The sequence below is a fragment of the Leguminivora glycinivorella genome, chromosome Z, assembly GCF_023078275.1.
Source record: "Leguminivora glycinivorella isolate SPB_JAAS2020 chromosome Z, LegGlyc_1.1, whole genome shotgun sequence".
Lineage (NCBI taxonomy): Eukaryota > Metazoa > Arthropoda > Insecta > Lepidoptera > Tortricidae > Leguminivora > Leguminivora glycinivorella.
In genome coordinates, this window is record NC_062998.1 from 18,768,298 (window position 1) to 18,784,343 (window position 16,046).

The window sequence follows — 16,046 nt, forward strand, 5'->3', positions numbered from 1 at the left end:
ATTCCCACGAATAGGTTTAGAACGATAAATATGACCTTTAAAGAAAAATAATGCTATGTGTGGTTTTACGACTAGGGTGACCAATCTTTTTCTTGCATGGTATTTACTCTTATTGAATGGAGCTAAATCTATCAACTTGGTACGGTTTCTATGTTCATAGTTCATATCACAGTATAATAATACCAACTTTATTGTTTATGTCTTTACAATTAACATGAATAATATTAAACTTTTCAGTGTTCCAAAAGATGAAGGAAGGAGGCAGCGTTGGCTGTCGATTGTACCGATAAAAGGAAATGTTTCAGAGCGTTCGACAATTTGCAGATTTGCACTTTAAGCCTGAAGATTATGACACAGAAAGAAATTTTAAAAATCGGCCCAGTAACGACGGAGATATCGTGGCATAAACATTAAATTGAGATACATATATATATATATACATGCGAAGAGAATTGAAATACGTACGAATTGAGAACTCCTTGAGATTTGGGGCGGCGCTTGAAAATAAAGATACTGTTTTAAAACGTCCTAGTATTTCATTATTTCCCCATTGACAAATACTTCCCTTATATTTTTGTGGCTATTCCCACTAGTTACCACCAAGTTTTTACCTGTCCTAACTACTGGGATTTTCCCCACATTGTTAATTACCACACCGGGGGTTGATAGCTACTGGGATTAGTTTTCCCAGTAGTTACTACCAAAATATTATTGTGATAGTTTAAAGTGACTGAAACATTTTTTAATAAATACAGGTGTCAGTAAAAGAAAAGTTATATTTTAAGCCTCGTGTTGCAACACTCACCACGCTCTTATTCTGGAACGGTTCTGAAAAAAATCCCAGTAGTTTACCACTGGTAAAAACTGTACCGTATTTTGTGGCGTAAGGCAAAGTAACTGCAAAGTGGTATAGAAATGGACCTTATTGGCGGTTGACAAATTAGTAAGGTGCATTAGAGTAATTCCGAATTCAGATAATTCCGAAAGGGGAATCTTGATATGACGGAAATAATGGTGATTTCTATGCGACTTTCCTAATTAGACGACTTTCGGAATTGCCCTAATGTACCTTACTTTTTGAGTTTGTGAGGATGGATGTTCACTTTCGTGATAAAACGATTGATCGGATTTGAATTTAATAAGTTACAAAATTAATCAGTCGTATAAACGTAATACGTCAAATTCCGCGGGATATCCCTAATGTATGCTTAATCATGGACACCCTAAAGAAAGAGATGCAAGACCGGCGTGACGTAATTCAAGGTCAAATTTTCTGGCTTCAACGTAATGTTCGGCACGCAATATCCATGGTATATAATATTCTTGGGTAACGTCAAAGTCAAGTAACTATCAGAATCAGATGTCAAATAAGATCGTGTCGTATTCGTGGTACGTTTTTAACTGCCGCCCAAATCTCATGGGATTTTTTTGACGTGATAATGTCTAATAACTCGTTACTACGGGCAGCATGCACGAAAAAGATGACGTCATTGTCCCGTTTCCCAATATAGCGAAAGCGCCATCTATTGGCGCGCGTAGGAACTAAGCGGCTAATCGATGCGCTCGGTATGGTTGTAGCGTGTGGCCTGAGTAAAGCACCACAGCTGCGACAGATGGCGCGCCCGTGTTTATTATTTTTGAGTGTTTGTAATTTAAAAACATGAAAGATTGCATTAAAATAAGCATCTTTTATAGAATAAAGTTGTTTGAAAAACCTACTTATTTAGGAGTTAGAGCAGTACGAAGTTGCGAATATTCCCATAGTATTTACTAAGGCGCCAGAGACAATAAATTTACGATGATTTTTTTTACCAATATAACCTATGTAATATTGATAAATCTTATAGGACACGTTTAAATAAGGATGTTTTGTTATATAAACTTTTTCTTCTCCATTAATATTTACTGAGATATTAGGGTTCTAAGATTAGTAAATGGCACTAGCACTTTAATAAAATTAACGCGTGTCTCGCAAACGGTCTAGGATACAAAATGACGACTTTTATATAGGTATAGGTTAGGTTCGTTAGGTATCTTCAAACGGCCGAAGGCTCCTATTCTGTGCAGTTTCTGTAATACGGGAAAATTTTGCAACTTTGCACCACTCTAACTCTTAAATTAGTAGGTTTAAAAAAAAACTTTAATTTACAAAAGATGCTTATTTTAATGCATTCTTTCTAATAAGAACAAAAAACTATGCTAGACAGAGTGCAGAGGAAGTTCTGTAGGCACATTTACAAACGACTGTACGGATATTACCCATATATGTATCCATCTCTATTCGTAACAGGAATGGTTGGTCTTCAAACTCTAGAAACCAGACGGAAACTGCTGCATATTATGCATTACCGCCAACTGTTTCACCATAGAGTAGATGACGCATCCGTGCTTGAGAGAATGGGGCTGCAAGTGCCAAGAGCGAATGTGGTGGTTGGCATGCCGGGCGCGGTGCCGGCGCGGCGGCGGCGGCGCCTGTTCGCGGCGGCCGGCGCACCGCTCGAGCCCGAGCTGCTCTTAACCGCATCATGTTGGAGACAGACGATATTGACATATTTGCTGATAGTGTTGGTGTGTTTTACAGAAAACTCTTAAGGTTCATAGACTCTACACTCCTTAGGTGATTAATGTAATAACCATAGTTTAACTTTTAAGTGTGTTTGCTTTTATTTATGTCAATTTAACATGTACATAATTATATTACCACATAAGTGCTTTGGTGAAATACTGTTAACTTTTGTATATTTTTAATAAATAAATAAATAAATAAAAAAACGTGAAAAAAGTCCCAGAATCGGGCCCCTTTTGCTATACTCTGACCGCCCCTGTCTATACTACTGTAATGTTTGACGTTATCACGTTAAACTACCGTCCGTAAACCGACTTTACGGACAACCAATTTTTTTATGTTTGTTATTCGATATCTCCCGTGTCTCCCTCATTACTAAACCGATTTTGAAAAGTTTTTTTTCCAATCCCGTAGTCATATACAGTGTCGTGCATAGATCTTTAAAACCCTACATAAAAGATGCCAGGCCCAGCCGGCGCCCCGTGCTCCCACGCATACGTTATAGCTCTTTAAGCAATTGTTAGGAAGCCTTTAATGGATATAGCGTGGGTGCGCGGGGCGCCGGCTGGGGACTGGCGGCGGCGCGGGGGAGTGCGAGCATTGAACTACTATGTACTACGTACTAGAAATGACAACTCGAACATATTCTGTGCGCCGACCGGCAGCGGCGGCAGCGCGAGGCGCATGCGTGTGAAGCGAACCGTGTCATAGAGTAAGACTTGACCACATAGACGCGACACTTTTATTGTAGACCTTTGTTTTATACTTTGTGTGTGAAATACTAAGTAGTTTACTTTTAGCACTATTATACATTGTGTTATATTTAATTTCTACTCAGTGAAATAAACATACGTAATTGTTTTTTTCATAAATTTTAATTTCCCTTGAATAAAATTAGTTTTGTAAGTTTCTTCGCTCAGAATAATAATCGCACCATTCACCTTGTTTTACCTCCCTTAAAAACCGGTTGCATTAAATACTATTTCAGTTTTGGTGTCACTATTTTTCGTCAATAATGAGAATTCAGAAATAATTCTAAATCATGCTTATTGTATAATATTATCGACTAAAATTCGTATTAGAACCGTGTAATATTCAAAACTATAAATTGAAATAAATATTTTTATATTATATATTGAAAACAGAATATGATCACAATTATTATACCTTAGTGCTTATTACCTACATGTCCTGTCTGCGCGATTCATCTATGATTCCAGTTGTCAAAATGGCGGCCATAGCTTCGCGTTTAAAGGAGCCCGTCCCTTCATTATAATAATTACTTAAATTAAGTTAGATCAAAATAGCTTGTCTACTAACCGATGAAATGTGACACCGTCACTTTTATTAGATTTTCTCGTATGGCTTCAACAGTATCTTATAGCAGAGGAAGGCATTTTTTCATTTTATTTGTGTGCAGTCAGAGACAACCTACTCCCACCACGCGCAGAGACTGACTGAGGCAACATAAGTCCACTGGACTTATGTTCGTGGCGCAAAATTTTTGTTCGCCGTGTCCTCTCTAGTACAGTATAGGCTTGTGTCGTTCATGTGAAGGTCTATGGCACCGCGTTACCATGACGTAGATTTGTTGTTATGTGAGTACTCATACAAAATTATTCGCATCGTTTTCTTGTATTTGTGTCGATTTATATGATAATTATTTGTATACATGATATACATGAATTTTAAAAGGAAAGGCATGTGTGGTGCGGGGTTCTCAAATCTGGGGATCTACTTTTATTCATTAAAATATCAATAATGGGTGTCGACCACAAACTACTAAGAAGAGTAAGAAGATACTACGTATGTGTCGACCAAAGTGTCGACTTTTATTCACGATGAAGACTGCGCATCACTAATTTTTAGTTATCATTAGAGAGCGCGCACACGGGCAACTTTTGGCGGCGACTTTTTTGTCGCTCACATCAAGCTAGGAACACACTACGCGGACGTCCGTCGTAAATCGACCGCGGACGGGAATCTGGACAATGGAAATACACATAACCGTGCAAACTATCGGTCGACGGACGTGGACGTGGCCTTGAGCGCATGGACGTCCGATCGAAATCTGGCTCGCTGGATGTTTTGTTCCGTGCACACTGACGTCCGTCGGTCGCGGTCGCGGTCGATTAAAGCTAGGAACATACTACGCGGTTAAGTTAGGAACACACTACGCGGACGTCCGTCGTAAATCGACCGCGGACGGGAATCTGGACAATGGAAATACACATAACCGTGCAAACTATCGGTCGACGGACGTGGCCGTGGCCTTGAGCGCATGGACGTCCGATCGAAATCTGGCTCGCTGGATGTTTTGTTCCGTGCACACTGATCGGTCGCGGTCGCGGTCGATTTACGACGGACGTCCGCGTAGTATGTTCCTAGCTTTATTGTCCAGATTCCCATCCGCGGTCGATTTACGACGGACGTCCGCGTAGTATGTTCCTAGCTTGAAAGTGCGCACACGAGGCGACGCAACTTTTCATACAAAATACGAAAGTCGCCGAGCTACTGTGTCCCCCGTGGGCGCGCACCCTTAAGCTAGGAACACACTACGCGGACGTCCGTCGTAAATCGACCGCGGACGGGAATCTGGACAATGGAAATACACATAACCGTGCAAACTATCGGTCGACGGACGCGGACGTGGCCTTGAGCGCACGGACGTCCGATCGAAATCTGGCTCTCTGGATGTTTTGTTCCGTGCACACTGATAGGTCGCGGTCGCGGTCGTTTTACGACGGACGTCCGCGTAGTGTGTTCCTAGAAGCGTCAAATAAAGGGCGCGTTCGAAACAACGGCAAACACGCTTGTGCGTTAAAAAAAAGCTTTGAAATGAACTTGATTTCTCAATACAGCAATACTTGTCATTGAAACAGCGGTTACATTGGGACAGATGCCGTTTTTCTGTTCTGATCTGACAACTGTTTTTGTTACCAGTCGCAATTTTATTGTATTTCTTTTCATTACATTAAACCACAAACGAAGTGGGTGTTGTTGTATTCTAGTAGATTATAATAAAATCAAGAAAAACTGTAATGAAATTAACTGCTACGAAATTCAGTTTTAATGAATCCCTTCTGTATTGAATTTCGTTTACTCACCTCGTCTTAAAATGGCAGGCAATTTCTGGCAAAGTTCGCACCACCAACAGTGGATACTTGATAAACAAGATTTGATAAGAGATCGGCAACATGATCTTGCTATATTGACGGAAGAAGAGTATCAGAAGATATTTAATTTTTTCGCTAGTATAATACAAATCCTCGGAGAGCAATTGAAGCTTCGTCAACAAGTGATCGCCACGGCGACAGTGTATTTCAAGAGGTTTTATGCCAAGAATTCTCTGAAATGTATTGATCCTTTGCTTTTAGCTCCAACATGTGTATTCTTAGCGTCTAAAGTAGAAGAGTTTGGCGTTATATCGAACTCTCGTCTTATAACCACTTGCCAAACCGTAATTAAAAACAAGTTCAATTATGCATACGGCCAGCAGGAATTCCCATACAGGACAAATCATATCTTGGAATGTGAATTCTATTTATTGGAGAATCTGGATTGCTGCCTTATAGTATATCAACCATACAGGCCATTACTGCTGTTTGTCCAAGATATTGGGCAAGATGATCAGCTACTAACTTATGCTTGGCGAGTTGTTAATGATTCTCTCAGGACCGATGTCAGCTTGCTATATCCCCCATACCAAGTAAGACAATCATAATATCTTAGGTACCTACATTACAAATGTTGTATTTGTTCAAAATATAAATGATTGAAGTTAAGCGATACAAATATTATATAAATAAGAAAAGAATTTGAAATAAATACACAAAATTGGTTGCCTCAATAAGGTTACTAGATATAGTTCAGTCAGTGTAGCAGAAAGTATTGTTCCAGATTGCAATTGCAGCTCTTCATATTGCCTGTGTAATGCTGGGAAAAGAAAATCTCAAACCATGGTTTGCTGAGTTAAATGTTGACTTGGATAAGGTAAATATTGTGTACATTTCACTTGTAAACTCAGACAGTACAACCTAGCCCCAAACTAAGCATGCTTACCATATGTGTTCATTATATAATATAAATCACCCTTTAGTGTCCTTATGCTTAAGCAACAATGTGGTTGGTACTTTTTGCATGAGAATGGCAAATATATATTATGTTCCAAAACTCAACGATAAGTCAGCACCAGAGGATGGAGCAGCTTATGATTAGTTGAGAAAATATAAAAAAATATTTATCTCAATTATTTTATCTTAATTTTTTATAAAATCAATTTTCAACTACAAAAATCCTTTTTGTTTGGTTATCTATGTAAAAGTGATCAGCTTCACCATGAAATAATGTTGATTCATGTTTAAAACCGGCCAAGAGCGTGTCGGGCTCCGTACGCTCAGTGTAGGGTTCTGTAGTTTTCCGTATTTTTCTCAAAAACTACTGAACCTATCAAGTTCAAAAACAATTTTCCTAGAAAGTCTTTATAAAGTTCTATGTTTGTGATTTTTTTCATATTTTTTAAACATATGGTTCAAAAGTTAGAGGGGGGGGACACACTTTTTTTTCCTTTAGGAGCGATTATTTCCGAAAATATTAATATTATCATAAAACGATTGTAGTAAACCCTTATTCATTTTTAAATACCTATCCAACAATATATCACACGTTGGGGTTGGAATGAAAAAAAATATCGCCCCCACTTTACATGTAGGGGGGGTACCATAATAAAAAAAAAATCCATTTTTTATTTTTGCACTTTGTTGGCGTGATTAATATACATATTGGTACCAAATTTCAGCTTTCTAGTGCTTACGGTTACTGAGATTATCCGCGGACGGACGGACGGACAGACAGACATGGCGAAACTATAAGGGTTCCTAGTTGACTATGGAACCCTAAAAATTCATTATTTTTTGTTGTGACTATGTTTCCTAAAGTATTAACCCAATTTTGGGATCTTGTTTAGTTGCATCAACTTTTAAAAATGATTGCCATATTGGTATCAATACTATTTCTCCTCTTAGGCCTCTTAGGCTGAAGGGGAAAATTTATAAATCAGGTATCCAACCTGTTGTCTTGTATGGAAGTGGGTGCTGGGCCATCAAGAAGAAGGATGAGAGAAGACTGCATATGAATGAAATGAGAATGTTGCGCTGGATATGTGTGACAAGACTGGTTAGTATTCAGACTGAGTCTATAAGAGGAAGCCTGAGAGTGGCGCCAGTGACAGATAAGTTGAGAGTTTTTTATAATGAGTTTGTATAGTTATTGTTAATAATGTAGAAACCGGGTAGGTCACTACACGTAGCTTTTGTTGCGAAGCAGGGACGATGTCGTTGAAGCGATAAATAAGCAAAGCAACGTTAACTTCAAATTATATTAAAATTTAAATAAAAATAAAACTAAACGAAACGATACAATTTCGATTTTTGCGTAAGCGGCAGCTATATAAACCAAGCGCGCGGGTGCATATGAACGCGGTCCGAGAGCAAGTGGCGGGGCCCGTCGATCCGGCCCCCGTGGCGACGGCGGGTGATGCGCGCGGCGCGCGGGGCGTGTGACGTATGCGCCGCTGCTTTGTGACTGCGCGCCCAGCCGGCGGTTTAAGTGTCATGAGCGGAGCGAAGCGGGTAGCGAGTTACCGCTACAAGTACTCCCCCGCTGAGACCGTGACTACGGGCGATAGTAATCCGGGAACCTGACTGTTCGCCCGCTCTTCGTTCTTCTCTCGGTATCGTGCTCGATGGTTCTGCCATCATCTGGAACATCTGTAGGTGCTGTTTGCTCTTCCTTCGCCATATAAGCCGGTTTTAGGCGATCTATGGTAACGGTAACTTCTTTACCCTGCACCTGCAGGACGTATGTTTTAGGCCCTCTTCTCACAACTCTATAAGGCCCTAGGTATGCCGCTTGAAGAGGTCTTCTTGCTGGACCCTGTCGTAGGAAAACGTGCGTGGCGGTGTTGAGGTCTTTGGGAATGTAGAATGGTCGGGTTCCATGGCGAGACGTCGGCTGGGGAACTAGCTTTGCCATATGAGCACCAAGCCGGCTGGCATAGTCCTCGTAGTTAACCACCTGGTCTGGCGATGAAGTCAGGAACTGCCCAGGCAAGCGGAGTGGCTCGCCATAGACCAGTTCGGCTGCAGACGCCTGGATATCCTCTTTCCAGGCGCTTCTGATCCCAAGTAGTACTAATGGCAACACCTCAGTCCATGATGGTGACGCGTAGCACGTGATGGCGGCCTTAAGCTGGCGATGGAGACGTTCCACTAACCCATTAGCTGCTGGATGATATGCGGTCGTGGTGTGATGCTCGGTGCCCATCAGACTTGCCAAGGACTGGAACATGCGCGACTCGAACTGGCGGCCGCGGTCCGTTGTGATGCGCTCAGGGCAACCGAAGCGGGCAACCCAGCCAGCCAGGAATGCGGCTGCACAGGTCTCCGCCGTGATGTCCTTCAACGGGTACGCCTCAGGCCATCGTGTGAAGCGGTCGACGGCTGTGAGGCAGTACCTGAAATCATGAGATGGGGGTAAGGGACCGACAATGTCAATATGGACATGTCGAAAACGGGCTTGAGGTGGCTTGAATTGTCCGATTGGTGAGGAAGTATGCTTCGTTATTTTGCAACGCTGACAGTGTACACACTCCCTTGCCCATTGTCGACAGTCTTGCCTCACGCCAGGCCATACATATCTGTGTGTGACTAACCGTACCGAGCCTTTAACACCAGGATGGCTAAGATTGTGGAGAGCGCTGAATACCTGACGCCGATACGCTGGCGTGATGTATGGTCTAGGCTCTGGAGTCGACACGTCGCAGTAGACTGGTACGTTGGAGTGCGGAGTTGTTACCTTCTGAAGATCTAGCGAAGAACCATCTCTGAGTAGGTCCTGCAACTCCGTGTCTGCATCCTGGTCGCGGGCTAAAGACTGGTAATCAAAAGGGGCAAAGGCAAGTTCTTCAATTCGTGACAGAGTGTCTGCCACTGCGTTGTCCCTGCCGGCTATGAATCTGACGTCCGTGGTGAATTGGGAAATGTAATCCAGATACCTATACTGACGTGGTGAGCAGTTGTCCCTGCGTGTGCTGAATGCGTATGTAAGTGGCTTGTGGTCAGTATAGATGCTGAAAGTACGTGCTTCTACCATGTACCTAAAGTACCGAATTGCCTCGTAAATTGCAAGTAGCTCTCTGTCGTACGGGCTGTACTTTCGTTGTGCTGCATTCAGCTTCCGCGAAAAGAAAGCTAATGGCTCCCATATGCCATCTCTAAGTTGTTGAAGTACAGCGCCAATCGCCACGTCCGATGCATCTGTCTGAATCGCGAGCTCGGCCTTGGAATCTGGATGCGCTAGAAGTGCTGCTTGTGCCAGTCTGTACTTACAGGTTTCAAACGCCTCCATTTGCTCTGCATTCAGCTCGATTGGCCTGGAGCCCTTCGTTTGTTCACCGCCAAGTAGTGAATGGAGAGGAGCTTGTAAGGCTGCAGCACCAGGGACAAAACGACGGTAAAAATTCATCATACCCAGGAACCTCCTTAACTCCTTCGTGTCCTTAGGTACCGGAAATTCCTGGATGGCTTGCACCTTATCCTCTAAAGGGCTGATGCCGTGCGCGGATACCACGTGCCCTAGGAAGGTGACCTTGGATTGACCGAAGACGCACTTTGCTGTGTTTATCAGCATTCCGTAGTCCTGCAACCGCCCGAACAGCTGGCGGAGATGCTGTTGATGCTGAGCTTCCGACTCCGAGTAGACGATTATGTCGTCGATGTATCCAAAGCAGAAGTCGAGTCCCCTGAGCACCTCATCAAGAAAGCGCTGGAATGTCTGAGCTGCATTTCTGAGGCCAAAGGTCATGTATGGGAACTCGAACAATCCGAATGGCGTGGTGATAGCTGTCTTCGGTATATCGTCGACAAAAACTGGTATTTGATTGTACGCCTTCACCAAGTCTATGGTACTAAAGATCTTCTTACCTGCCAGCTGGTAAGCGAAGTCTTGTACGTGCGGCACCGGGTAGCAATCAGGTATGGTTCGTGCGTTGAGAGCCCTGTAGTCTCCACACGGTCTCCAGCCATCATTCTTTTTGCGTGCCAAATGTAGTGGAGAGGACCATGCACTCTCTGATCTGCGAGCAGTACCGTGTCGGACCATATCCTCAAACTCCTTTTTTGCTATAGCCAGTCTCTCTGGATCGAGGCGACGCGGACGGCCGGAGACCGGTGGTCCTGAAGTGGTCCTGATGTGGTGCTCTGTGCCATGTTTTGGAGTGCCCGGCTTACCAGCTGGACGGGTAATGTCTGGATACTCACGAAGTAACTCGCGGAAAGGCGTACTCGTACCTTCCAAGGCCATCATATGTATGGAATATATTTCCTCGCTGCTGGCAGGAACCGTAGCTGGGCTCGTGAGGAGGGTAGTAGCGTCTACCAGGCGCTGATTTCGGACATCGACAAGAAGGTTGTAAAATCCTAAGAAGTCGACGCCGATGATGGGTTTTGAGACGTCAGCCACCGTAAAGCGCCACTCGAACGCTCGCCGGAGACCAAAATCTAAATGTAGGTTTAGGATCCCAAAAGTAGCGATCTCTGTGCCGTTGGCAGCAAATAGGAGGTACTTCGTTCTCGGACATGCCCCCCGGACAGCTGACCTTGGAAATACACACAGGTCGGAACCCGTGTCTATGAGGTATTGCACCTTCGTCGAACGGTCAGTGATGAACAGGCGGCGGGTTGTTGTTGATGGGCAGTCGCTCGCCGCTACTAGTGGCCGCCCTGGGCGTTTCCCGAATGGTAGCTGCATGGCTGCTTGCACGTCTTCGCCTTCTCGCCAAAAGTGAAATGATACCAGCAGTGTGGATGGCCTTCGGGACGCTGCCTGGAGCGGGATCGGCCTCTTGACCTTGAATGTGATCGAGAGCGTCTGCGACGATTGAATGAGCCAGGCCCTTGACCTTGAATTTTAAGGAGACTTTCTACTTGCCGTGTCAATTCCTCTACGCGCTGTTCCAAAGCAGTACCTGGCGCGATCGCAGAGGTGCTGGCAACCCTGTAGGACGGCTGCGCTACGTCGACGACCTTGTCTGCCAGGCCCGCCAACGTGTCAAGGTCCAAGGTAGGCTGAAATGCAACAACGGTCTGTACATTAGGTGGTAATCTACTGGTCCAAATAGTCCGAATAAATTCCTGTGGTATGTTCGGTCCAGCTAAATCTGTAAGGTGCCTCAGAAACTCGGTGGGCTTCCTGTCCCCAATCTCCTCATGCTGGAGTAGCTGTAGGGTTTTCTTCTCCCGCGAGACAGAAATCCGTTGAATGAGCTCGCTCTTTAATTTAGCATACTTGCCAGTAGCTGGGGGACTGCGAAGAATGTCCTTGACCTTGACCGCGTACTCAGGATCGAGCTGCCCGCACACAAAATGGTATTTAGTCTCGTCCACAGTGATGCCGGATAGACAGAATTGACTTTCCAATTGCGCGAACCAAATCTCTGGCTCGTTTGGATAAAACGGTGGAACACGCATACCCACCCGGAACACATCACTTGGACCACCACCCAAATGTACCGTACCTGCATCGTCATCGTTGCCAACCGTCGCTCGAATACCTGAACCGCCTGCACCACTGCCTGTATTTTGCTCAGTTTCCGATCCGTTAGCCATGTCCGAAAGGTTGATCTTGCCGATGGCGAATCTGTCCACTTCCTTTGTCTCGGGTCACCAATTTGTAGAAACCGCGTAGGTCACTACACGTAGCTTTTGTTGCGAAGCAGGGACGATGTCGTTGAAGCGATAAATAAGCAAAGCAACGTTAACTTCAAATTATATTAAAATAAAAATAAAACTAAACGTTACAATTTCGATTTTTGCGTAAGCGGCAGCTATATAAACCAAGCGCGCGGGTGCATATGAACGCGGTCCGAGAGCAAGTGGCGGGGCCCGTCGATCCGGCCCCCGTGGCGACGGCGGGTGATGCGCGCGGCGCGCGGGGCGTGTGACGTATGCGCCGCTGCTTTGTGACTGCGCGCCCAGCCGGCGGTTTAAGTGTCATGAGCGGAGCGAAGCGGGTAGCGAGTTACCGCTACAATAATATGAAGTGGCCTAACAGAGCCGGCATAGTCCCATGGACCAAGGCTCCATATAAATTAAAAAAACAGATTAAAAAAAAAAAAGATAAGTTGAGAGGAAGTAGATTAGCACAGTATGGGCATTGGGCATGTAATGCGGAGGGATGAAAGCAATGTTATAAAATGAGTGGTAAATATGAAGGTGGATGGATGCAATGGTAGTGAAAGGCCTAAGAAAAGATGGATGGAATGTGTGAACAATGATATGAGAGTGAAAGGAATTAGTAAAATAATGGGAAAAGGGCAAGGGAATAATGATGATAGTTGTTACAAATGTGTCGCTTAACTTCAAACCTGGCTAAATCCAATCTGCTTTAAGGTTGAACATAGAAAATATATAATATGATCTGAAAGATAATCAACCTTTTAGCAGAACGGATTTACCTAGTTTTGAAGTTAAGCGACACAAATACCATTGGAGATGTTGATTTTCTATGAATTTAATTTTTTATATAATTTCTAAAATAATTGAAATGTATTTTAGAAATTGTTGACTAGGTAATCATAAGCTGCTCTATCCTCTGGCGCCGGCTTACCATTGAGTTTTGGGACACATTGTACACACTTTTATAGACACTTATATACATACAAATTACAAAACAACCATGACTCGGGTACAAAATATCTGTCTTCATCAGACAAATAAATGCCTTTGCTGGGATTCAAATCCTGAACCATCAGCTTTGCAGGCAGGGTCACAACCCAGTATACATGCATAATTTATTAGGAATAAAGTTCTACATTTATTATTAATAATATTTTTGTGCTTGCAGATTCAGGAAATCGTCAGGTCCATTATTAATTTGTATGAAATGTGGAAAAGCTATGATGAAAAAAAGGAGATCCAGAGTTTACTTGGAAAGATGCCTAAACCTAAGCCGGCTCCGCAGAGATAATATTTACAGTAGATATGACTTTAAATCCACTGATGGAAGAAACTAGTGTTTTAGTGTAAAGTTACTTTGACTGGAATGAAATAAACACTTTTGTGGCCCACAGTAAATAATCGATTATGGCATAGTTATTTGGTTTCATACAAATTTTTGCATTAATCCTAGTTTTCGAGTTGTAATGAGTGGCAATATGGTGACAAGTGAGAATAAGCCAAAATGAAGATACCTGTACATAATCTTTACACTAAATAATGTTTTTATAGGCCAGTTGCATCAACCACATTTGACAGACACATTATCATCACACAGAGGACCTATATGGAACTTCCCATACAATAAAATTTTACAAACTTTTAACGGTGTCAGATGGTTTGATGCAACCGGCCCTAAAGGAGATTTAGTACTTATTGTTTGAATCAAACTTTGAGACTTATTTTAAGATGCATGCCTCATTAATGTTTTTAGCAAGTACTTTTGTAGATAGTTCAATTAAGATATGGTGTACTTGATATTTGGTAGGTATTATTAAATTTATTCCATTTATTGAACTCAAGAGGCTAGTTAAAATTATACATTATACATATAGTATTTTATGCAACAGGCGTTTAAAGGAGGTCAAAAAAGACGAGTGACGTGGGTAACAATTTGAGGCGAAGCCGAAAATTGTTATTAAGACGCCACGAGTATTTTTTGACTCAGTTAAACACCGTTGCATACAATACTTTTTCTACGACCATGCACTTAGTTTTTAATAGTTTTCTTGAATAAATTTCGTGAAATTCACACGATTTCCTGTATTTTGACGCAAAGGTTTGTTGCCCAAAGCCTTACCGCGCAGCGCGCACGCGCGCAGTATCGTTATAACAATGCGTTGCCATGGTTACAAAGCCAAACAATGCGTTTTCAGTTTCTTCGATACTGCGCGCATGCGTATATAAGCTGATTGTTTCTTAGAAAATCCTATCAAACTGCTAATCAGATTGGGCATATTGAACTATTTAACTATTAGGTTGCTGAATACATTAATGTATTATTGTACGTATTTGCCATAAGTCTGTCAATCTAGGATTGTGTTTTGTTTCCTTTGGAAGGATTATATTGCATTTTACTTTTTAGATCTCTATATACATACATACTTATATTTTTAAAACATGAAATCTATTGTACAAATACTTTGATGATCTTATGACTGAAATAATCATAATTCATACATAAAATACTGGTGTATAACATATAATGTATCGTGGAAGTAACTTGATATAGGTACTTATTCTATCAATAGGTCTTAGTACAATCAAAATATTGAAATTTTGATATTTGTGTAAATCCATTTATATGAACTAAACCAATGTAATGGGTTAGCAATGATCTATCATAAAATATTTTTACATTTGATTGTATAAGCATTCGCTACAGCATGACATGCCTACATTATTCAAATTCACCGTTTTTTCTAGTGTCGAAAAAGGCTTCACCTACTTTTTTTGGCACGTTTTGAGACAACCTGTCATTTGTACTGTAATTCAAGATCTTTAACATCCATACTTTTATTTCATGAGTAACTATCGCGGTAACCGAAGACAATTTTATTTTTTATAGCAGCCAAAATATATAATGCTTAACCCTTTCCCATTCCCGAATTTTGGGAGGCGTGCGCGGAGCTGAAGCCAACGCGTAGTACACCGATTGTATGCTTAGTATTATTAGGTACTTTAAATTCAGTAATTTTAAGATATTCAATCAAATTTATTTACTATTATAAGAAGGTGTTATTTACGCAGTAAGGTCTATTTAATCATAAACCTAAACTACCCTTGTAGCGTAATTACTACACTTACAGTACAGCGCTCTTTTAAAATCGTGCAACACTTCCGGCATACCATTAGGGAAGAGCAATAATTTAAGATGTTAATATTGGATATTTTTTATTGACCCTCTACACCGCTTGTTAATCTATACTAATATTATAAATGGGAAAGTGTGTGTGTCTGTTTGTTTGTCCGTCTTTCACGGCAAAACGGAGCGACGAATTGACGTGATTTTTTAAGTGGAGATAGTTGAAGGGATGGAGAGTGACATAGACTACTTTTTGTTTCTTTCTAACGCGAGCGAAGCCGCGGGCAAAAGCTAGTATAAGAATAAAATGGACTTAATTTATGTAACAAAACATATTTACAAACGATATCTAAATGAAGGTTAAATGTTGGTTGTAGGTACAGTTCATTTTGAAATAATATCCAATATAATGTATTGGGTTGGTAAGAAAGTAATGAGCGAATCATAACCAATATTGTAATTTTTATTTAATTTATTATTTTAATCATTTATCAAAAATATAACGGCCTTCGTTATCTACTACTTGTCTCCATCGTTCTGGTAAAGAATGAATAGCATCGGCAGCAAAGAAGTTCTGTCAGTGTGACTGTCACTTAAACGAATTTTATCGATAACGATATTT

At 41.9% G+C, this 16,046-nt stretch overlaps 1 protein-coding gene across 1 annotated transcript; it reads left to right on the plus strand.

The window, feature by feature from the left end:
• Positions 1-5,485: 5,485 nt before the first annotated feature.
• Positions 5,486-14,277, plus strand: LOC125241349 (cyclin-C). Its single transcript, XM_048149772.1, has 3 exons — positions 5,486-6,275; positions 6,467-6,559; positions 13,469-14,277. The coding sequence occupies exons 1-3, from the start codon at positions 5,685-5,687 to the stop codon at positions 13,589-13,591; spliced, it is 807 nt and encodes a 268-aa protein (XP_048005729.1). The 5' UTR covers positions 5,486-5,684; the 3' UTR covers positions 13,592-14,277.
• Positions 14,278-16,046: the final 1,769 nt, after the last annotated feature.